A 23,363-nucleotide genomic window follows, 5' to 3' on the forward strand; every position below is an offset into this window, starting at 1 on the left:
GGAATAGCTCTCCTATTGTACTGCAACTTTTTACATTGTAGCCTGTTTTGTGTGTTGTTGTGTGTTGGTTTTTTTTTTTACACTTTTCAAGGGATGCAAGTCTGGATTAAATGAACTATATAATGGACTTGACTTCTAGACTTTGAAATGCTTGGTGAAAACGTCTGTTACTTTGAACTTGTCAGTAAGTCTTAAGTTTTTTTAAAAAAGCTATGTGAACCAAGGTACATGATGATGATAAAAGAAAATCTGCTATATCAAAATGGAGTAGACCTTTCAAAACATGAGGAAAATAGAACTTCTGACTTGATGAATGAGACTATTGCAGTAGTTTAAAGCAGTGTAAATTGGTTACTAATATTCACCATTTCTCAGTGCTTCATAGAAAATAAGTCTGGACCTGCACAATTGACAAACAAACAGTGAGTGCTAGAAGTGAAGACCTACTACAGTATTTTTCCTGAAGCTCCCTAAATCTTTGAAATAGGGAAACAGTGTTTGAGTGCCCTCTGACTTGGTTGTTTTACATAACAAAGGAGCTCCCTTTAGATCAGGACTGAACGTGAAAGGATAAAAATCAAATCTTACTCATGTAATCTTTCTCTGCCTTCTGAAAACTGAAGTAGTGTATTTAAACAGTCCAATCTTTAATAAGCAAATAAGCAAAATGAGTTTTCTTCTAAGAATGCTTCTGCTTTCCAATATTCATGGTTCTAAAGGTGAAAAGCAAGCAAAAGTCCCTGAGAATGTTACCTATAGCTAATTTGAAGCTGTTAAAGACTTTCAAAAACAAAATTTCATGCTTGTACTAACGAAGGAGGGTATTTTCTGCACAAAGTTTGACACTTCAGTGAAGGGGGATAGGGACATGGTGATCCACAGAAACTCAGTACACAAATCAAAATCACTAAAATATTTCTCCTGAAGTCTTAAGCACAAGATTGTCTTTAAAATTTCAGGGTAGTTTGTGTCCACAAAACCCTGTATCTTTAACATATTTCAGTGTTAATATCACCTGCGGGAGGAACAAAACACCTGTGCATTGTAAATCAGGATAGATGATCAAACTGTGATGCTCAAACTCCAGCCATTGAGTTGTACTGTGGTGCTGTATAAATATTGCAGAGAACCAAAGTTCTAGGATGGCTGCAGTCTTTTCTTGTGTAGCTTGCTAATGGTGTTCTCACAGACTCTCAGGACAGATATTTTAGTTGCTAATTGCCAAACCTGTGGTAGCTCTTCCTGGAGTGGACACACAGCCCACACAAGGTACAGTCAGATACTGCTTGTGAACTGATTTGATGCTGGAACAAGTTCTAGTGTGGATAGTGTCAGAAAACTACTTCTGAAAGCTTGAATGAGTCAAGTTTATCAGCAGAGCAATAACAATGCAAAAGCTCATGAATTATAAAGCATCTGTTGGAAATGTGCTAATTACAGGAGCAATACTACTTGCTTTCTAAGACTAGCCTTTTTCTTCTGCCTGGATTTTCTTGTTGTGTGGAGCAGTGAGGTACGTGATCTGTGTCTTCTGACTTTACTATAGAACAGCTATACAGGACTTGGCAGTTTTAAGCTATAAGTAGTAAACTTTTGTTTAAATAATAGCTACTGCTCTTGGGCCTGTGCTGCAGGTTTTAATGGTCTGAATGGCTAATGGTATATGTTAGTGTAGACAGAATCTAGGACTGAGCTTGCTCACTGTTCTCTAAGCTGCCATTTCAGATGGATGGTAGGTAGCTACTGGAATTAAAGGAAATGTGTAACTTTCTCTAATTGGTTTTCCAGAAGGAAAAAGAATAAGAATCCTCATTGGACCCAAATGTTGGGTATATAAAGAGCCTACAAATAAATCATTTATCAGTGTCAGAATGATTGAAGAATGTAACAGCTATACTTTAGAAAGAACAAATCCAGTTCCTGTTCTTGCCTAAACCGATTGATTACAAGTACTGAGGATGTGTGTTTTTTTAAGAGAGAAAAACAAAACACAAGACCACCTTAGATCTATATAACCTGTTGGCTTATGGAGAAATAAATGTATATATAGAGAAAGTAGTATTCCGTACTGAAGGAAAGCTGCTTCATCAGATCTCTGACCTGTTGCAAGCCATTTAAATCAATAAGCTTCACAGCAAAACTGCACTACTAGAAAAAGCCACCCTATTCACTGTAGGGAAAGAGGGTCTTCATAACTAGTATGCAACCAAAATGTACTGTTAAGACTACAACTTTTTCCAGCATAACTATGTGTTGGGATTTATTGTTTCCACTCGTACAAGCAAAGGTAAAGTAAGTTTTAAGTAGCTTAAACTTCTGTAGGGTAATGACCAAGTTAACATCTAAAACACTGTTTAAATGTAGGTTGCCATTATCTGAAAGTCACTTTTGAACATTGAAATACTTTGTTTTACAGCTGGTTTGAGTTTTGTTTGAATTGTTTCTTAATCTTAAAAGGGCCTTGATGTTTGTAGTATGCATTTTCTTTTACTGCGGTGAAAAGAAGTTGCTTGTTGAATAAAAAGGAAAGCATGAAGGCACTCCTTTTGAAAAATGGAGAAGCTAGAAAACTTCCTATTTTCTGGTTCTAAACGCTGAGTTAAGATTTGTACACCTTTATCTAGAACCTTTTTTAACAGTAGTCTCAGTGCTCCAATGCAGGGCTGTCAGGTTTTACTTCTACAAATAAAACTGTATCAGCCTGAATGGTCACTCCTCATTCAGAGTTTGACATTGTTGCACAGCATAGTTAATGCTAAAATTGTTTTTACCTGTTTGTTTGGTTTGCATCAGTTTTCCTTTGATAGTACTAATTTTTATACAAAGTATTCAATATTTATCCCTAAACTTTGCTCTGTACCACAAAGACAATTGTTTTGTAAAACTTGTTTTGAATAAACAGACTTATTTGTTTTAAAAAAACCAAAACAACATGACAAAGGTGGTAAATATCTCTTGTTGCTTTCTTTGTAACTGACAAGCTCAGCTCTGATGCTTTTAAATGCTATTCTGAGTTTCCTCTCATGAGAGGACTTCAAACTGTTTTTCCCCCCCTTCCCCTGCTTCCTTTCTATTCAGATTATTTTGTAGAACAAAAGGCAAAATTGATGTTACCAAGAAAGGAGACAACTCAAAAATTTGTTTACCAAGCTTCTAGGTCTGAAGTTGTATAAAACTGCCAGATATTAGAAGCTTAAGCTGTTGTTAATATTAACTCCAAATCTGTATGTTCTCTTTAGGCAACTATTCCCCAAGAGATGTGTATCCATCTAAGTAAGTTCTATTTCAGATCACACTTTGCACTTTTTAAAAACTAGCTGATGTTTTGGAGACCAGTCATAGTATTTTCATAGAGTATAATTAAAGTTGGATAGTAATAAGTTGCATTTTTTTATGTCTCAAATTTGTCTAGCATAATGTATCAAGCTAGTGTTTTTAGAAATGTAGTCTTCTGCATCAAGTAACTTCAGCGTATATTTGTGTGAGAGGGGCATAACGAAAGTATAAATTGTCTAAATCATACTGAAGAAGAGAACAAAGGAAATTAAGTTGGTGAGGATTGTGCCTTGTTGCAGGGTGAATTTTGGTGTGTGTGTGGTTTCGTGTTCTTTGGTTTTGGTTTTTTTTGTTGTTTTTTTTTATTTGCTCCTTTTGGCCTAGAAACAGCGTAGTTCAACTAAATTAAACTGGGTTTGCTTGGTAAACCAAATGACTTATGTATTTGGTGTTTTAGAAAACATTAATAATCTCTTTCTCAAGACTGCAGAAAGGGAGAAAAGATTATTGCTTGCACTTAAAAAAAAACAAACCAGAAGCTTCTCAGCAGCATATAATCAGATATGAATATCCTGAACACGAGATGATATTTAATACTGCTTTTTTGTAAATACGTGCAAGGCTTATTCTAATGACTTATTTTCTCATGTCATGTAGTTAATGCTTCTAAGAAAAAAAAAAAAAGGCAAAAAATCCCCCAAGCCCCGAACCCAAAACAAAAGATAAATCTTGTTTGCTTTTCCAGCTCATAGACTGTGTATAAGCTGTATGGCTTGATATGGCTATATGAATGGCTATAAGCATTTCAGTGACTTGATTATATTTATTTTTTAATCTTAGTGAACTTCTTTGAAGTTGTAGAGACTGTACTATAAATGCAGTTATTTGCATTCTAAGAACAAAAAAATGATACTGGCTTATGTGTGCAGCCTTACCTCCTCCTTGTTGACAAGTTCTCATCACTTTCACTCATCACCAGGACTCTGCTAGATCCTCCTTGACTAGCTTCATGCATCACTTCAATCTGAATAAAAAGGGCACATTAAAAGTGAAAATACTTAACTGCTGATGCTTTTATTATTTAGAGAACTTTAACTCTTTAAAAGAATAAAACCCAGATCTTACCAAGTCTAGAAATCACTAGACAAGTTAAAATAATTGAATTCTAGATGTGCAGGTTATAAATCAAGAGTACCTCCTCTCTCTATTTTCCTACTTCCTTACTCAGTATTGGCATGGGAGGCATTCTTGACTCCAGGCAAAGTCTTTATGTTCTTCCATCATAGAAGGTGAATTACCTCCTTATGTAGATAATTACAGGCATAACAGTCTGTTCCTTAGACTCTGAAATACTATTTTGTTTCCTGCCTGAAGCCAACCCAAAGACTTCACACTTTGTTCTTTGTACAGTGCCGTATGGAGAGATCTAGGGAATCAGTCTTGTGCCTCTGAGAAGAGTCTTTGTACTAGTAGCAGTATTATGTAAGACAGTGCAACCCTCAAATAGTGAGCACAGTATACACGTGCAGGGGCTGTCCCCAGGTTGAAATGGACTGGAGCTTTTTACATAATATTTTGATAAACATTAACCTGCTTCCTTGTCTAGTCTTGCAGAATTGGATCATTTCAAGTGTGCTCCAGGCAAGTTTTAAGCAGGCTTTTCCTCCTTGTGCCTGCAGCTTTAAAAGTACCAACCACTATTTGGGTTTACTCAAAGGCAGTCTCTTCAAATTCAGTAAAACAATTCAGCTGCTGAGTTTGCAGTTAATCCAAGCCAATATCTAAACTTCAGTAGTGTCTTTAAGTTCCTGAGCAATTCTTCATTTTTAAGGGCTGATTCTGGGGAAAAAAGCAGTGGCCTGCCTTATATTCTATATAGCGAAATTATTTAGCTGGTTGGTGATGATGATGGAATCCATTAATAAACTATCCTCACCTGAACTATTATCAGAACAAATAAAATACAAACAAATTTTATAGCAACAATGGGAGGGAAGGATAGGGGTCATAATTTGCACTGTAGTCTTGGAAAGTAGTTTTAAAAATGAATGAATAGATGCTTTTATAAAGCCTGTACCATGTTGTTGCATATACCTAACTATGTGGGAGGAATGCAACTGATTACCTGCATTACTGATGTGAGAATAAGACTGATTCCGAAGTCACTTTCTTCTGTGAGTTTAGACAAAGGTGAGATAAGCTGTATATTCCTGCTGATAACTAGATTTTATTCTGGGCTTCTTGCTGAAGTTGTAGGCTGTTTTGACCATATCAGAAAGTGGACTGAATTTAATTTTTGCTTTTCAGCTTTAGGGAAATAAAGGTCAAATGTATGAGCAAGTCAGGGGTGTGGATAGCAGAAGAGTGGCTACTTCAGTGGTACTCCTCCTGTCTCTTTCACAGGGATATTTACATGGTCTAAACCCAAACATTTTAAATAAGACAAATGTGGCATTACTTTAATCTGACAGGGAAAAAAAAAAGTCTGGTCTCTCAAAGTGGCTATTTCAGCTAGCTTAGGCAAATGAGAAGTTTCAGGATCAGCTGTGCTTCATCTTAGTTACAGGAATTGCAAATGAATGAAGTTTCTGGATCCTTCTGTTTGCAGTCTTAAAATACTCAAGGAGGGCCAAATGGCTGTCTTGATAGCTTGTTATCCCAGTCAGTCTTTACAGCTCAAACAAAAGACTCTGCTGTAAGGGCAGGGCTCTTAAATGCTGTAAGGCTTGGGAATAGGGAAGAGAGGATAAGGATGTCCAAAGAGTCCTAAACAGAACCTTGCTGCAGAAACAATAATGCAACAAATCTCATCATAGAGACACAAAAGCAAAACACATTTCCCTGAACCTTACTGGTCCATGCAGCAACAGGTAACGGTGGAATTTGTCTTTGTTTTTTTGTTTGTTGGTTTATTTAAGTATTAAATGTCTAGTCTTTCCTCCTTTGCATAGAAACTACCCTTAGAAAATATTTAAATAAGGAAAAATATATAACTTTGTAAACCCCTAAACATAACACATCTTCAGAGAAGCTGGAATAAGATTCCAGTTTTAGAAACAAAATAGTTCATATGCTACAAGGAAGGACAGGCACTTTGGATGGACTTTAATGTATTATTGTTGGACATTCCCTCCACATTTCCTCTTTCATCCTTTGAAAGTCATTTCTACTTTAGTGTAACTTGTTTTTCCATGTGCATGAGCGTAAGTCTTTTTAACGCTGTCAGCTGAGTAATTTTCAAACTGCAACATGAAGTGTAAAAAAAAAAAAAGCTTACCAGAGAATTAACTTGTAAATGTTCAATTTTTTAATTCCAAGTATAAATATGTAAACCTATATTTATATTGTTTTGAGTTCTCTCAGAATATGGGGTGTGCCCAAAACACAGATACTCCTACCTTAATTCCACCTTTAGTCTTCTTAATGTTTTTCTTTTTTGATAACTCTACTTCAGAAATGGATTTTGGAGGGCAGGAAATTTCTGTGGACCTCCTGTTGGTAGCTGAAGGAGTCAAAAAGAAAGTAACGTTAGCAAATGCATGCTAAAAGTTGAAATCCTGCTTCCTAATAAAAGCAATGAGCAAAGATCCTGTCATATCAGTGGTAACTGAGACCTGGTTTAGAGAACTGAATTGTAGCTGGAGTGGTGAAGGACCAGCTGGCACAAGGGATGGGCTACGTTGTGTCTCAAATTGGCACCTACGGCTCCATGCTGTAATGACTACCTTGGTTTGTCTTCCTCCCTGGCAACCATCTTTAGGGTAGCACAGGTAAATGTTAGCCAGCTGTATCAACAGTTGGGTAATTTTCATTGGCATAGTTTTTCAGCTCAGGTGTTGTTAGTTGTGCGGGTTCCCAAAGAAAGGAAATTTTTGTTCTGGGTAATGGTTTGCTAATGTCAGATTATAAAGGATTGTTCCCTGTAAGATTTCATCACGTGAACAAGTCTCAAAAGAGTAATCATACAGGCGTTCAACAGGTCACTGTGACCATGTATGTAAAGACAGTGAATCCGAGGAAATTATTCGGAATATGCTCTGTTGTGTCAGGTTTGTTGGGCCTTGCAGGCTCTGTAAACCACAGCTGACAGTGAGTTGTCTAATGCTACTAGAAAATCACCCTTAACAACATAACCACTTTTCTTTGGACAGCAGTCTCAGGATAAGGTTTAGAATGAACTCTGAGAAGGAGAGTCATACATTTGACCTGAGTAGAAAATAGCCCCTCTCTCACAGTTTGTATCTTTCTTTTACACTGAAGAGTTCACAGTGCGTGTTATGTAAGTATAAGGCAAAGAGTGCTCTCCTTTTTCTTAGTTGCTGAATTGATACAGGCAGCCATGCATGTCATGGTAAAAACAACTATGAACACCAGATGAAATGATGAAAGAATTGGGTCAAGCAACAAAGAACAAAATTGCTGCAATTCTGAGATTAAGTCCTTTTCAGTTTTATTCTGGGAAAACTTTAAAATAGAACAGGAACTTTTCCAAAAATAAAAGCTGGTGTTTTCAAATGCATCCGGTAACAATCTGTTTAAATGGTTTCACCAAGTTTAATGGTGGTCACTAATAACTTTTTCTTCTCTGGGAGAAGCTGAGGGATGCAATAAAAAAGATGCAGACATCTTTGAATGAGGAGGACATAGTATCAAAAGATTCATGTAGGAGAGGACTGAACACTTTTTTAAAAAAAACCCACATTAACAAATTTGCAAATGTCCTTGTCATAAAATTCTTCTTTTAATGAGTTAAAAAAAGGGGGCAATAAAAGCATAGAGACACCCTAAATTATATGCAGTTAAAAAGACAACATATCAGTTTCATAGACAGCAATAACAGAAGCTGACATTTCTTCTACCCTGTGTCTTTTCAACTGCCTTATCATGCAGCTGGGAAGAGAATTAATTAAAGCAGCTTTTCTCCAACTCCTTCCTAAATCATCGTGGTTTTATCCCATGCTGAATGACACAGGGACTTGGCAATGTCCATTTCATGCCTATTACTTCCTCACAATGACTCCATATTAGAAAGTTTCCTCAACAGAACAGCAAAGTCTGGCAGCCACCAGGGGCTATAATTGACCAGTAGAAGATTCTTATGGTTCCCAGGACTAAGCTGAAATGCAAATGTCGCTTTGTTTGATTCTTCTATCACTCTCTTTCAGAATATACAGCAGGGGATTTGTTTTGATTTTGAGCACTACTTTCAACAGATGCCTTTTTCCCATCCCAAAGAAAGCTTTCCATGAAGTAGTAATTGTTCTCTCAAAGGTACTGTTATTTCACCCAAAAAGTGGTGTACTGACATTGTGAAACCAAAGGGGGGGGGAACAACCCCAAGATGCAGCAAATATAAGCTATTTGTCCTTATTGTCAAAGTTCTTCATACCTTTCTAATCTGCAGGGAGGAGGATTTCTACTGTTGGCAAAACCAGAATACCAACCTTCATCAACTATTTGATATATTTTCAAACAGGCCCTTTCATGTTTTTCCCCATGAATCCCTGAGTAAAGTGGTTACAAGCATCAGCAACTTCACTCTTTTCCATACTAATGCCTCCTGAAGATTCTGTTTAGCCTTAAATTCTCACCTACCATGATCTTGATGACGCAGACTGTGATTATACCTATCACACTTAACAATATTCTCTCCTGGAGCTTCTCCCAACTACATCCTATTTATACCTTGAAAAATCAGCATTAAAAAAAATAAACCTAAGACTTGATCACAAAAATCCTGATTCAATTAAAGAAAACCAAGACATTGTTTCATAGTCTTCCCCACACACTTACCAGGCACTCCTGAATACCCCAGATATGCTGCCAGTGTCCGGTTACCCTATCTAAATCTGAATTCAGTCCACTGGATTGGTCTACAAAGCTAATTCCCAAATTGTATATATACTGGATGTGTTATTAAAAGGAATAGAAGCAAAGTTAGTAACTTTAGGAAACATGAGAACTTTTGCTTAGAACAGCATAGTCAGCAATACCAAGTTGTTTGACCTATTTATTAATCAGAAAACTCTCTAGCTTGAAGGGATGGTTGATACTAGTATGAAAATCCTGGCTGAAAGCAGTCAGCAGAAAACATAGAAATCAGTTATGACTTTGATGTCTGGATCACAACTTGCAAACCCAGACAGCTCCGGGTGATCCAGGAAACAGAGCACTGGACATTTTAAGTGAAAGATGACACATTCCCAGAAAGCCCAAGTGCAGATGCTCCTTAATCCAGCAAATTACTCCAGTCGGTTTACTAGCTTAGTCTTGGCTTCATCAGTATGACGTATTTCAGAAAGGAGGAGGCAGATACAGGATAAGGAAACAGTCAAATCCAGCTGCTTGTATTTCAAGGGTGAATTTGATTCAGATTGACACAGCAAACTTTCCCCTTCCAATTGACCCAGAAATGAATTGAAAACAGGAAGCAATCTGTCTTCGGTTATGCTCCAGCATATTTTTGAGTTATTGACTGGCCCATATTCAGAGACTGCTGCATGTCACTACATTTAAGTAGTTTCTGGAGTCATTTAGGAAGAAACAGCCCAAATACCTGCCAATTATTACTGCACTAATTACTGTGGAACTGGACATATTTTATATGGGAACTCCCTTATAAAATTCAGTACAGTTGGCCATTTCAAGGTTATTACTGTACTGTACTGCTGAGGAAGCTGAAAGGTACAGTGTTCAACTGCCTACTGAAAGAATAAAGGCACAGGAACAAAGGAAAACTACAACTATCTATAAACAATCTAAGGTCTGCATGGTTTCAAGGTTTTTTTTATCCTATTGTTTCACAGTATCCCCTGGATGAGTAATGTGGATTTCATTTTGAACTCAATATTTTAAATTGCTTGATGCTGCTTTTAAAGCAAGTATTGTTAAAGTGCATTGTATGCAGAGGTAAACTTTTTATAGCAAGGATATTTACAATAAAGCAGGGTTTGTGTCTATCACTTGCATTCACCTGGAGCACCACTGTGTTTCTATGGGGCTTTAGTACTGCTTACTAATTTTTTATGAACAAGTCGCATGATAAATATGGAATTACTGTTTTATTACCTAGCCTACAGCAAGTGGTAATGTGGGCTGTAGCATCCCTAAAGCTGCTAGAAAATGGCATAGACTCATGTGCTCAATGTTGCTTTGCAGTCTCTCCACCACTCCAGGACTGAAATATTAATTCAGTAAGGACAATTTGCTGTGCTGCTCGTGGGGAAAGGCTGTGGTTTCCCTCGTTTCCCCACCCTGCTCCTGCATGGCAGGGTAGAGGCACCATCTCTCAGGAGTTCGTCTCTCACTGGGGGGCTGCATCACACTATAAGGCACAAAGAACCACGTGCAGCTCCCAGGTGCTCAGAGACAGCTGGATTAGTCCATCTGGGTAGCTGCCCTCAAATTTCCTCCTGCTAGAGTGAATGTAACTCATTAGCTAGCAAGAGACATGGGCTCTGTAGTCAAGAGTTATGACACACACCCAGCACTTGCAAGACGTTCAAAGCCCCCCTCAATTAAGTAGCATGCTTTACGTTCAGGCCTTGTGTGAATTTCCCAACCACGTGCTTCCCCATCTGTTCTGTGGGAGAGTTTGTGCATTCTCACTAATCACCTACAGCAGAATCAAAGTCCTTTGGCAAGAACAAGCATGGAAATGACTAGTCTGCTAAACTGTTTATTGGGGCTTGCAGCTCATGCTGTTCCACAGGAACATGACTTTGAAGATAATTAATGACTTAATAGTGGTTTTGAATGCTGGTGATGACAAAACAGCATGCTTCGGCAGCTAACGAAATACCAGTGCATCTAAGGTTTATAATTTAATGACTTAATACAGAAAGTCTTTTCTATTCTTAGGCAATATAATCTATACTTCTTTGCTCTAGCAAAATTGCTGTCAAGGCCCCTGAAAATCTGCCCATATAAGAAGCACAAAGCAAGGCCCCTGTATGTGGAATATTATTCTGCAAGGAGACACACCACTTGGTTTCCTCAGACTTTCCCAAGTGTGATAGCAGCCCTACAGCCACAAAATTGAAAGCATCTTTTCCTTTTCTGTACTTCATTTGCAGAAATATCTTGAACTGTAGAAACCGGTGGTTTCCCAAAACCATTAATGAAAATCACATGCACCATCTTTTCTGAGTCAGCTAATCTCTCTGCAGCTTCACTTCTCCTGCACACATCCCCAGACTCTTGCAAGACATTCTTCTTTTATCCTCTATCCAGATGTTATTAGTTAGTGAGTGTTACGCATTAGTGACTCTGAGGAACAGTGGAATGGATCCAATGAGCAGTCGTACACATTTCACTGAGATGGAACCAGTTTAAGTTTTATTATTTAAAGAACTGAAAAGGCTCCAGCTGTGTTCCCCCATATGAATTTCATGTACCAAGTTGGCCTTCCAGGATGCTTGTAAGGTGAGTCATGGATTTTGTATGTGCAATGTGCTGTTAAACATGTTATTTGCTTACTGAGCTCACAGAAATTTTGAAATCTCTGCTCCTGTATTTCACATTTATGTTGCACACAAAGAAATCCCTAGGTGAATATTTTATAGCATTTAGGAGACAGGATATGCCAGAAGCAAAGCTACATGTGCAACCCTAATTTTGCCCCTTTGCTGCTAAGGCATCTTGGTCCACCCCCCTCTAAGAATCCTTGCCTTGTTCAGTGCATGGAATCAAAAACACTAATTCATGAGCAGCTATTCACTATTTTGATTTATCTGTATTTCTCAGTGGAGGCCCAGAGCCTTATTATCCATATGCTATTTCAATCCCTGCTCTGAAAATAATTGTCTTTTTTCTAATAGTCATTTTTACAATTCAAGTGCTTCATAAATATTTACTGAGCTGTTTTCACAACACTTCTCAGGGGTAACAGGCTGTTACCAGCCACACTGAGAACTCTGAGTTCCACAGATGAAGATCAAAAGAGAATACACTACTTTGGAAGACCAACTTGACATTTTTAGAACTGAATTTTCAGACTGCTGATTATATGCCCCTTCACATGTTCAAGAGCACATGCCCTGCCCAGCAGTTCTGATTTCAGTCTTTCCCTGTTCTTTCAATGGAGATTTCTTTATGTCGTTCCACAAGTTATTAAAAAAAAAACCACCCCAGATTGCACTAAGTTGAATCACATTAACACCCACATGGGTTTTTAACAGGATTGAAATCTTTATACCTACTGCACCAGCTTCTCTTTATTTGTCAGCAGGAGTAAAAGCAGCAGTAAGTAGCCACAGTTTCAGGGATGACTCCAGAACAGTTGAAACCCGTCTGAACTGGGTCTGGTACAGTTCTCCCTTTCCTCCCAACATGTGGCCACACATTTCAGTCTCCTTTTTTGTCAGCACTGCTGTTCATGGAACTGGATGATGAGGAGCTGAACTGTCCGAAACAAAAAAAACCCTCCCCGCCAGTGACAGTTTTCAGTTCCCTCCTTTGTTCCCACTAGTTATGTGACCGTAAGTACTGAGGGAAAGCAGAGTCACAAACACACTGCTGTGCTGGGCAAAGAGGAGAGGAGAAAGGGAGACCGTGACAGCCCTGCATTAAGAAGGGCTTAAACTGCTGCAAGATCATACTGTAAGGAAACAAGCAGCGCAGGGGATAAGAAACATATTTTTTCGCTGGGTTCCAAAGATTTTTGCTGACAACAAAGGAAATGAGACTATAGGAGCCAAACTGTAGCAAGTTCATACATAATGAACACGTATGAGCTGAGATTTTTTTTTTCCCCCAAGTGCTTACAATTCTGCCAAATCTGGACACTTTAGGAAGGGACAAAACTATTTTGTACTGCCATGTTCCAGCTCTTGCCACAAAGGTGACTAAAACAAGACCATTTTCCTAGCCTTGTTCATTGAGATGGCCAAACCATTTCTTACTGAAGTTTTCCAAGAAAGTGTCAGGCTGAAGAAGATAGCCTTTGGGAAAGTTTTATTTCAAAGAGTTAGAGTTTGGGAGAATTACAAGCAAATAAAAATAAAGAAATGCTAACTACAGTCATCCCTTACAGCTTATATTATCCTTTACAGCTCTGTGGCTTATCCCACTGTGCCTGACAGCCTATGGGCAGTACTAGCCTGCGTGGTTTAACTTTGTGGACCTAGCCCAATTCACTCCAGCTAGGGAGTTTTGTACAGAAATGCAGTCCACAAACATGTAGTCAAGTCATCAAAAATTATGCCCTCAGAAGTGAACTAGAGCAAAGGAATTTCCCCATCAAGTGCCACCTCTTTCCTCCCCACACATACAGGGACAAGATTAGCCATTAGCAGTATTCAAGCAGCTTCCACTGGGAGTAAACAGAGTTCTTCTTGAAATAAGGTGTCATATATACTACTTAAATATTTTCAAGGCACTTTTTATAAAATGGTCAGCAGAGGGTTTTCTGCCTTTTCTGGGTTGATCTGTGACTAATATTTAAGCAAATTCCCACAGCTAAAATGTGCACCAAGTCCAGCTGGCATAAACTTTTGAGCATCATGATAATTCCAGTACTAGTTTTTCAATATTGAACGGGCCTGTTCCTGCAAAATTTACAAGTTCATTTGTGAAACCAAAAGCTTCAAGCAAAAATGGGATGAATTTAAAATTTTGCTTCAGAATTTCCAGACCCACAGAAAAGCATTGGGTGAGGGAGAGTTTACAGTGTAGCTCTGAGCTACCTTTCTGGATCTTCACTAAGCTAAGACTTTGCCAGGAGTCACCAGAGACCATAAGGACATAGACATAAGAAACTGTCACAGTCATTTCCCTGATAGAAATCTGCCCTTTCTCTCATACATGGTATCAGCTCTTCCTGTATGCACCTCTATATATCCATGTAAAATTAAGACTCTCACAGTTACAATAATGGAGTATTTCATGCCTGAGCCTTTGCATCTGTTAAGATTTTTCCATTAGCACCCTGAATTGGATTGAATTTGCCCTAGCACTCCTTGTTAGGGAAATGGAGAGTCAGCAAGTAAAAACAAAGCAAAACAAAACAAAATCTATTCTGGAACGAACGTAACTTTTTTTCCTTTCACAGACAACCACTGCAATGCTGCCGTGGTATTGCTACATCTGCTGCCTGGGAACAAATGCCTTTCTTTCTGGTCTTCTATTTCTGTTTACCACATTTTATTGCCTTTGCCTGCCTTTGTACTTACACAGCCTAGGAAGATGGTATTTTCCTGTTGCCATATTCTATTTTGCAAGCTTTTATAAATATTCAGGTATGTCCTGGGTAACAAGTAACAATGAGTTACAATATCTGTTTCAAGAAGAAACTGCTCTTAGCCTCTTTCATTTTTCCAAGATGGTGCTCAATAAATTCTCCCCATAAATAAATGCTGATTCTGCATCGATGCTGTGAATGTGAAAAAAAGGCACAGAGGAAAGTCCAAAAGAGGGTAGCTTCAAGAACAGAATTTCACAGCCTCATTTTCAAGCCTTAGAATAGGACTTGGTGTCCCTGTTTCTACTCTCAGCCACATTTCAGACTCAGACTGTGAAACCCCTTGGTGAATCACTCAGTTTATCTGTGCTTCAGTTTTCTTTCTGAAGGTTAGAGGTTAAAAGGCAAAAAAGAGGTTAAAATACTTACCAGTACTTACCAAGTGCTTTGGCATTCTGAGGGAAAGGGCATTCAGGAAATTAAAAGTATAACTCTTTGTAGTGGACAATTGGATAATACCCAAAGGATGCCATTACACAGTATGTGTAAAATATACATGTACTGTTCACGGCAGTTAAAGTAACTGTTTTTGAGCCCCAGGATAACCTGTAGATAGTCAGGGACTTCAGTTTCTTTGTACAGAGGTTCTGTAGGTCAATCATCTTCAGGCACAAAGAATCTGAATGAGATGCTATAGTCTACTTATCAATGTCTGAACAGGACTGGGTTGCCCTTTGCATTTCCTCAGAGAACAACTGAAGTAACATTTTAAAATAAATTTCATCTCCCTTTTAACTTGCAACAGGACATCAGAGGCTAATCATTGTCACACAGTTATGCTGTATTGTGTTGTATAACACTGAACTGCAATGCAAGGGTCAGACCAAGGCAGCATCTCATGATTTTCTGGGAAAGAGCTGATAGTATTGGACTGGCTGTATGAACAAGAATCAAAACTTAAAGCATTGTCATTTATAAACTAGTGCTTTTTTTTTTTTTAAGGTTCTATCTATACCAAAAGTTTAATCAAAAAAATCTGCAAGTGCTCTAAAATGACGAGAAAGAAATTCAAGAGACACAAACGCAGAGACTGCATGCCTAAGCAGAAATGCAAGGCTAGCTTTTAGCCTGAAGGTGCAGTTTCACAATAGGTGAAAGCCATTCTAAAACTGTACTACCACTAACAGGGACTAACTAGCTCTGACCTACTGACCCCATAACCTCATTTTTCTGCAAATTCCTTTGCTTTAGCACTAGTGGCCACGCAGTGAACAATCTGATCAACTTTGAAGTTGGTGCTGCTTTGAGCAGGTGATTGGGCTATGTGACCTCCAGATCTCCCTACATTTTTCTAGCTCATGCAATGGAAAACTAACTACTACATTTTTGCAGTCAGTTCATTGAGTTTTCAAGGTAAATCATAACTCATACAGCTAATTGACTGCCAACAACAGTGCAAGAGGGGAAAACATTGCTGGAGGATGTGTAGGTAGCAGAGCAGAACCTCTTCAAAGGCATTGTGGTCTTAGCTTGCCTTAAGCCCATAGTGAAGCTGAAACTTGAGGTAGCAGTTGTATGTTAAGAACATGGCTAGCATGGCTTGGGCAAAAAGTACAGATGTCAAACCGGCATGGTAACTGGAAGAAGACGATGATCTTCCTTGGTGAGAAAGGATGAGTGTTGGGGAGCAGAGGAGAACAACAGGGACATTTGTGTGACCTTGTGATAGTATGCCTAGAAAGCGAAATGGTCAGGCTACTGGCTGTCCTAATCTTCCTGTTGAGAAAACAGAGTTTATTGCATGGTCTTCATGCAAATTAGTTTTTTTCAAAGCTTTTTGCTAAAGGTTCCCCTTTTAAAAAGCCCTACTGTTCCATTTTTTAATTTCTTATAACCATCTCTGCCAACAAGGAACAACCCCTTCCTGTCACCAAATACACGGTAGCTGGTCTCCAAGATGCACTGTTTCAAATTAGCTTCACCCATGTTCTTTTTTGCAGAAAATAGCTATCTTAGTTAAAGGCACATGCTAAACTCAAATGAGGAACTTTCAGTAAATTCCAAACAGAAGCAATGTTCAACTTTAATAGTTAGTAGAGAACAACACTAGAAAGTGAATAAACAGTTACGTAGAGGGGAAAAAGCAAAAATTGTACAAATGAGTCAGTGTTGCTGATGAACCCTTAACCTTTGCAAGTATCTGATTGAAACTGGAGGGATTGTGATCCTTTAAAGCCAAATATTCACATTACAGTATATGCAATGTAAAAGAGGTTCTCATGCTTACTTTGCATACTTGCAGTGACTAGCCTGGTTTGGGTTTTCAAGATTTAGCAATATAAGACATACTGAGAAACAGTACAGAAATGTAGTCTGTAGATTAGACCTAGGAAGAGAAGCCTGAACTTTTTTTGATTCATCCTTGTTTGTATGCTTGCAGTGACAGATATTTCACATTCATTTTTAACAGCTGGGCCTACAAGGCTGACACTGAACATCAAATGCAAGTTTTCATTCTGATAACAAAAATTAAACATGACCGTGTGGACAAAACATTGGTGTGTATCTGAAACCAGCTGTTCACGGCCTACCTACTCCTGCAGGTCTGGTAATCTTTGGTGATGCTCGCTTTGGGGAAGATTCAGGATGTGGGGCAACAGGTTGTACTGGCCGGGTCTGTTTGGCTGCCAGCTTCTTCAGACTTACTTGCCTCTTGTCAAACATTTCTTGTACATCTTCTAGTTTTTGTAGAATTCTTTGGGCATTGGCCTAGGCAAACAAAAGGTAAACAACAGATGGTTGACAGTGGTGGACTGAGCAAGTTAAGAACGGATTTCTGTTACTCAGACTAGAGCCGAAGATCACACTGTGCTGCAGTTTAATGCAACGCAGCCCATGCACTCTGCACAGATCTCAGTTTCACTGAGTAGCACATGGTCACTCATGCAGTCTTTCTAGCACTACTCTGAAGAAAATCATGTATGTGTTCCACGACTACTCATCTGAGTAAAACTTATTGCCCCAAGTGCTCACCTCTGTGCCCTGTTGGTGTAGGGCAAGAGGCATATTTGAGCAGACTCAAATATGTAGCCCAGTACACTCTCATGTACAAGGCAATTGGTAATTTTGAAATTCTACGTGAGCACATGCACATCTGAGGGGTTTTACCTTTATTTCAGGAGAGAGAATCATGTCAAACTGATTGTAGAACTCCTTTGGGTTAGAGAGCTGGTGTTCCTTAGCTGTTACCAGGAACTTCTCAATTTCAACGAGCGCAGTTTCAGCTCCCTCTTGTGACTGGCACTTGTCCACAGCTTGGGAAGCTAAGAGGTAGATTCCAGCCTCACACCATTGGCTTGCCTTTAAAGAAAAATGGGGAAAAAAGGACTCCATCATCACTGACAGTACACGCTGCGAAGTGTTGCTTCTACTCCATGAAATACAGATTTGCCCTAACATGTCACTAAAGGGAATGAATGTTACTTCATAGCACGCAATAGTTCCTGGCGACAAGTCACCCCACCTAGCTATGTAGAACAATAGCAAGTTCAATTCAGCTCTCATGGGCTAGATGGTCTAGTAACATGTAAAATATAATATTCTGAGCAAAGAGGAGAAGTGTTACTGTGGTTGTGGCAAATCGAATCTGTCGGCTGTACTACCTCATTTCGGTGTTCAGTCACACAATTATCCAAAAACCGAAACGAATATTTGAACCATATCAAAACTCCCCAAAACTTCTTAGGCCTATAAAACTCAGTTAAAAATACTCCCAAGCAGGTTTTTACTGTAAAATTTTGGTAATTCCTGTTTCAGATGAGGCTGGAATAGCATGCGGACATTCTCAAAGCATTTAGCTTGCTATTCTCGCTACAGCAGAGAAAGTGAAAACAAATGAACAAGCAGTAAACTGTTCATTTTTAAGCACCAGAATACATTTGGTTCTCATCTCAGATTTAGGCCTAGCTCAATTTAGCTCAAACTTCTCAGTTTTATTTCCTACATTTTAAGGTCATAATTATGGGAAGCTACTGCTCCAATTTTTATAGTAACAGTTTCTGAATGAAATGGAGAAAAAAGGAATAAATACTTTTTCTCTTCATCCAAATTACTTGAGCTTATAAAAACATTCATTTTCAGTAGAACCTTCCCAGGGCTGTTATCTGAGAAGGTTCACTCACCTTATCTAACTGCTTATGCAGCTCAAGAGACTTTCCCAAAATATCATACTTTTTCTTGGTCTCATTGGTAAAGTCATCACAAATACGCCTGAGTTCAACACACTTTGGTCTAATGGAGTCAACTGCATAATGGTTGTTTTGGATGAGCTGTTCTCCATGGAGAGCTAGAGACTGGGCCTTCTCCAAAGGTTCCTGTGAAATTAATGAGAAAAAAAATCCAAAGATAGATCTTAAAATGACATGCATAATAAAGACAATCCATCTCTGTAATTCCTGCTGTAGCCTGGAGGTAAAGCTTTGGGATATTAATCTAGCTGATATGTCTTACTTGATATTCACATTGAAGACCAACTTCATTGTCAGCAAGTATACTGAAACACAAGAGCTTCCATCTGAACATCAGGAAACACTTTTTTACTGTGAGGGTGACTAAGCACTGGAACAAGTTGCCCAGAGAGGTTGTGGAGTCTCCATCCTTGAAGATACTAAAAAGCCATCTGGACAACCTGCCCTCCTGGGCAGCCTGCTCTAGGTGGCCCCGCTTGAACAGGGGCGTTGAACAAGATGACCTCCAGAGGTCCCTTCCATCCTTAATCATTCTGGGATAACTGTGATTCTGAGAGTGTATGCCTTCTTCTTTCTCACATACTGGGGACATTCATTATACAAGTTTCTTCCCTGCAAAGTTCCAATAATCAAAAACCCTATATTTTTTTCACTCACTAATTGCCAGGTTTAAAATGCCTTAGTTTATATTTTATTCCAAGCTATATTTCGGAGAAGTCTTCAGATCCTAGTGACTGAGTACAGTTTATAAGCTTAGTCACAATAGGATGAAATTAGAGGTGGGTAACAGGAATAGAGCACACATCAATATGTTACGTGATGTTGACAACGGAAGGAAAATGCATGTAACTATAACTTTTATTCCTTTAAGCTTCTGCAGAAAAGCTGTACAAAGGTCACAATATTTCTAAATCTTATTCCTATTCTTAAAAAAAGATGATCATCAGCTTTTCCATTTGTTCATGTGCATCCTCCTCTGATTCAACTTACTCATTTGTTCAATGCTTTCTAATAATACTGTGACTTATATCACAGCTGACCAGCTGATGGAATTACAAAGTCCAAATGTCTGGAAAAGAAAGGTGTTTATTGGAAGGCATGGATGTTCCTCAAACTGCTTTGAGTCTGAATAGAACAGTCTTAAAAGTTATCTGGCCAAGGTAACCTGTTAAGTATTCTAAGCTTTTCAGATTCCAAAGATGGACCTAACCTTTCCTGGTTTTAAATACCGATTTTTTGAACTGGATTCTAGGTTTCCAAGTAATGAACTGGAACTACTGGGTCTGAACAACCCTGGCTTCTGGAAGTTAGGATCTGAGTTTTGCAATTTAAAATAATGACTCATGAGAAGAGAGTAAGTGTGATGTAAGGACAGTGACAGAGAAGTGTCTAGAAGATCATGTCTATAGCAGCTAGAATACTATATTGAGTGCAAACCTGTCCTTTCTCTTCCAGTTGTTTCTGTTCCCTTAGAAGGTGCTCCACTCGAGTCACACTGTCTCCAATGTCAGCAAAACCTGCTTGTGCTTCCATGAGGTTATCCAATACCAGTTTTACCTAAAAAACAAAGAACAAACAAAAAAACACCCACCCAAAACCCCATCACAAGATACGCATGAAATTATAACAAACCTATGGCTTCTAAACATTCACCTACATCTTTTAGAGGACTCTGCATCTCAAGTTTAGTCTTTCAGCTTGTTCCAAAATGGAAAAGCCAAGGAATAAAGCAACAATCAACTGTTCTTCAAAGAGTTGCCCTGCTTCTCACTATTTATTTAGGTGCACACAGTTTTGAAGACCTGTAACTCCAGAGTCTATGTTACTCCAGAATCTGTATTACTCCAGCCTCTGAGCTGACAGTTGGGCTTTCTGAACTGTATTCCATTGACTCTAGTGGGATTCGTAACTTACCATCACAGAAGTAGTGATATTTGGTAACATCACACATAAATGCAAAATGATTTATCAAGAAGTTGGTGTTTCACATTTTGGCCTAACAGGCTGGCACTTTCCTCACTGTGCCTTATTCAAATGTTGTAAGATATCAGATAGCTGTCAATAATTTAATTTTTGAATATCCATTTCCTATTTCATAATGAAGGGCTTCTCTCCCAACCTCCTTTTTGCATTGCCAGTATACTCTAAGTATGGGTAAAATCTGACCTTATTTACCAGAGAAGGCTAGACAGAATGAACAAATGAAATACCTCTCTAAAATCATGTTCAAAGTGTCGAAGCTGCAGGCATTGTTCTAGTTTTAGGTGATGCTTGGTCCAAAATTGATCAAAAGCCTTTTCTGTTTCATCCAACTGAGCCAACAACCTGTTAAGAAATTGGAATGAAAAGAACTTACTTATTTTCTACAGTTCATTTCTTTTAAGTTACACCAATTGATGGCAGAAAGCAGAGTAGGGAGATGGTGGGGAGCCTACACCCATGTAAGAAGGCTCTGTGTCAACTTTCCCTTAAGCAAAAGAGAAGGAAATTTGCAGTGGGACAGGTGGGAGTGTGACTGATGAGTGACAACTACATGGATCCACTGTGGCAGTTGCAGTCCTGCCTCCTGACCTGCAACAGGAACACAGAGCTGTTCCATGTGCTGGCAGCCAAAGGCAGCTGTCTCTCCCTAGCTTTCACCCAATTCTTCAAAGATAATTCACCCCAGGCTAATGCAGATTGAATATGATGCAATTATTATTTTAAGGAATGTTTAAAGCAGAACTCTACAACTTGTTAATTTTCTTCACCCATCAGAAATAGGCAAAGACTGAATCATTTTTCCCAGTCCCTTAAAAACAATAGTTTAGAAGCTCATAATGCCTCCCATGGACATCGTTTCACTTTGTGTAAATGATGAAACATTTATTCCCAAAGAAATTAATATCAAGGTGTCATACATCTTCAGTAAAATGTCTGACACCAGACTAGTGAGTCATCCTCAATGGCCTATTAATTATATTACAAAGTAGAACAGTTTAAACAGAGAAAAAAAAAAAAAGAAAAGAAAGTCTTCTCTGAATATCCTATATTTCAACAGATGGGCACTCTTTGGGCAGGCAGGGGACCAGGCCTGATCTCCTCCAAGCCCAGTGAGTGCTGGAATCATCACGTTATTGGAGCAAACACCAATAGCTCCCTCCTATTCCTCTCAAAAACAAAGCTCTGTTTTCAATCTATCCCCGAAAAATGTGTTTTTAATCAAAGCTAGTTGTTGAATTCAAGATGAATTCGCAAATTCCTTTGGGATGACTGTTTAAAGGATTTTAAAGTATTCAGTGAAAAATATCAGCTCAGCTTTACTTTTGGCAGCTTTGTTCCCAGTGAATGCAGACACGCTGAAACACTAGCGTGACATTTCTCTTTCCACTGCATCACATGGCACAGGAGAAACTTCTACACAATGACTAAAAGCTTTATGGTAATAATGAGCATTGTAGGAAGGAATAGGGAACTCTCTCTCTCTATGCAGCTGTGAAGACACATGTTTCAGAGTATCATCTTCATCTGTTCCTCCCCCGGTGTTTCCACAGACATGCACAAGCACATACCCTCTCATCTCACATGGATTCAGATGCCACTTTCTAACCAGGCATAAAAGTTTGGAGGATGCATATGTTATGGGGAAAGCAAGTCCCACATTAAATCTTCAGCCAGGTAGTTAGTGGTCCAACCAAAAATTACCATGAAATTCACGACTTGTTTGAACTTGCCTTGATAGTTTAATCAAGTAACTTCCTCAAAGCTATTCCCTTCTCCAAGTTACCTGTCCAATAGATCCTGAAGAGCTGAACCAGTGGGAATTTATAACCTGCATATTTAAATCATTCAAATTACACTTGCATTTCTTAGGCATAAATTAGCAAGTTGCACAAGGTAATCTAGTTTCACTGACCTTTCTACTGTTGCCACATTTTCCAGTTCATCTGGACTGAGTTTGCTGTTGGCACTTCGGGTGACTGGCTCCCTAATGCATGTCAGTAGGGTGGCCCCCTGCTTCACAGCTAGTTTCAGCTCATCCTGAGGGGAAAAAAAACCAAGCCAAACAAATTGTATGTAGTTATTCTAACAACACTCGCATCTCTTAGGTGGACAACATCATAATGCTAAAGGAGGATTCTTTTGTAGGTATTAAATACTTGGAACAAAATATAAATGGTTACCAAAGATGATATGTCTTTCTAGAAATGCAGAGACTACATCTATTCACTTTGAATAGTAGATATATTTATGAGAAAAGGAACAGTATATAACTTGTGAGCAGATTGCATTTCTGACCAAGCAACTTGCAGAATAAATTATTCTACCACAAATTGAATGTGTGCCACAGATCGTTCAGTGAGCTGAGAGACTGTGCTGAGACACTGCACTTCTTAATGGGATTTCCTTAAACAACACTGTGATGTGCTAAGCCACAGCACGTCAGCTATCAAGGAGTGATCCACAGAAGAAGGTGTCTTCCCAGCATGAAAGTTGAGCAAAGAAAAGGACAATGAAGCTCAAACATTAACATGCTGAGGAGTCTCCGCATCACTGCACACTTCTTGCATAAAACTTGTTCTTGTGCTAATATAGCTTAAGTAGTATTTTTTCTCCTGTGTTTAACTTAAGGCGTTTGTTGACAGCAGTAATGTTTTCTTCTGAGCCTTACTGTGCAAAGC

The 23,363-nt window shown here is 38.7% G+C and overlaps 1 protein-coding gene across 1 annotated transcript in view; it reads right to left on the reverse strand.

Annotated features, from left to right (window-relative positions):
- MCF2L2 (MCF.2 cell line derived transforming sequence-like 2) overlaps nucleotides 1-23,363 on the reverse strand; it is a 164,702-nt gene that overhangs the window by 89,866 nt on the left and 51,473 nt on the right. Inside the window, exons 8-15 of the mRNA XM_075506964.1 lie at nucleotides 22,598-22,722; nucleotides 20,913-21,027; nucleotides 20,140-20,259; nucleotides 18,637-18,828; nucleotides 17,624-17,815; nucleotides 17,047-17,224; nucleotides 6,675-6,778; nucleotides 4,212-4,300 (exon numbers count right to left, since the gene is read on the reverse strand). Coding sequence (XP_075363079.1) covers nucleotides 4,212-4,300; nucleotides 6,675-6,778; nucleotides 17,047-17,224; nucleotides 17,624-17,815; nucleotides 18,637-18,828; nucleotides 20,140-20,259; nucleotides 20,913-21,027; nucleotides 22,598-22,722 — 1,115 coding nt within the window. The remainder of the gene's footprint in view (nucleotides 1-4,211; nucleotides 4,301-6,674; nucleotides 6,779-17,046; nucleotides 17,225-17,623; nucleotides 17,816-18,636; nucleotides 18,829-20,139; nucleotides 20,260-20,912; nucleotides 21,028-22,597; nucleotides 22,723-23,363) is intronic.

The sequence above is a fragment of the Mycteria americana genome, chromosome 7 (assembly GCF_035582795.1).
Source record: "Mycteria americana isolate JAX WOST 10 ecotype Jacksonville Zoo and Gardens chromosome 7, USCA_MyAme_1.0, whole genome shotgun sequence".
NCBI classification, from domain to species: Eukaryota; Metazoa; Chordata; class Aves; order Ciconiiformes; family Ciconiidae; genus Mycteria; species Mycteria americana.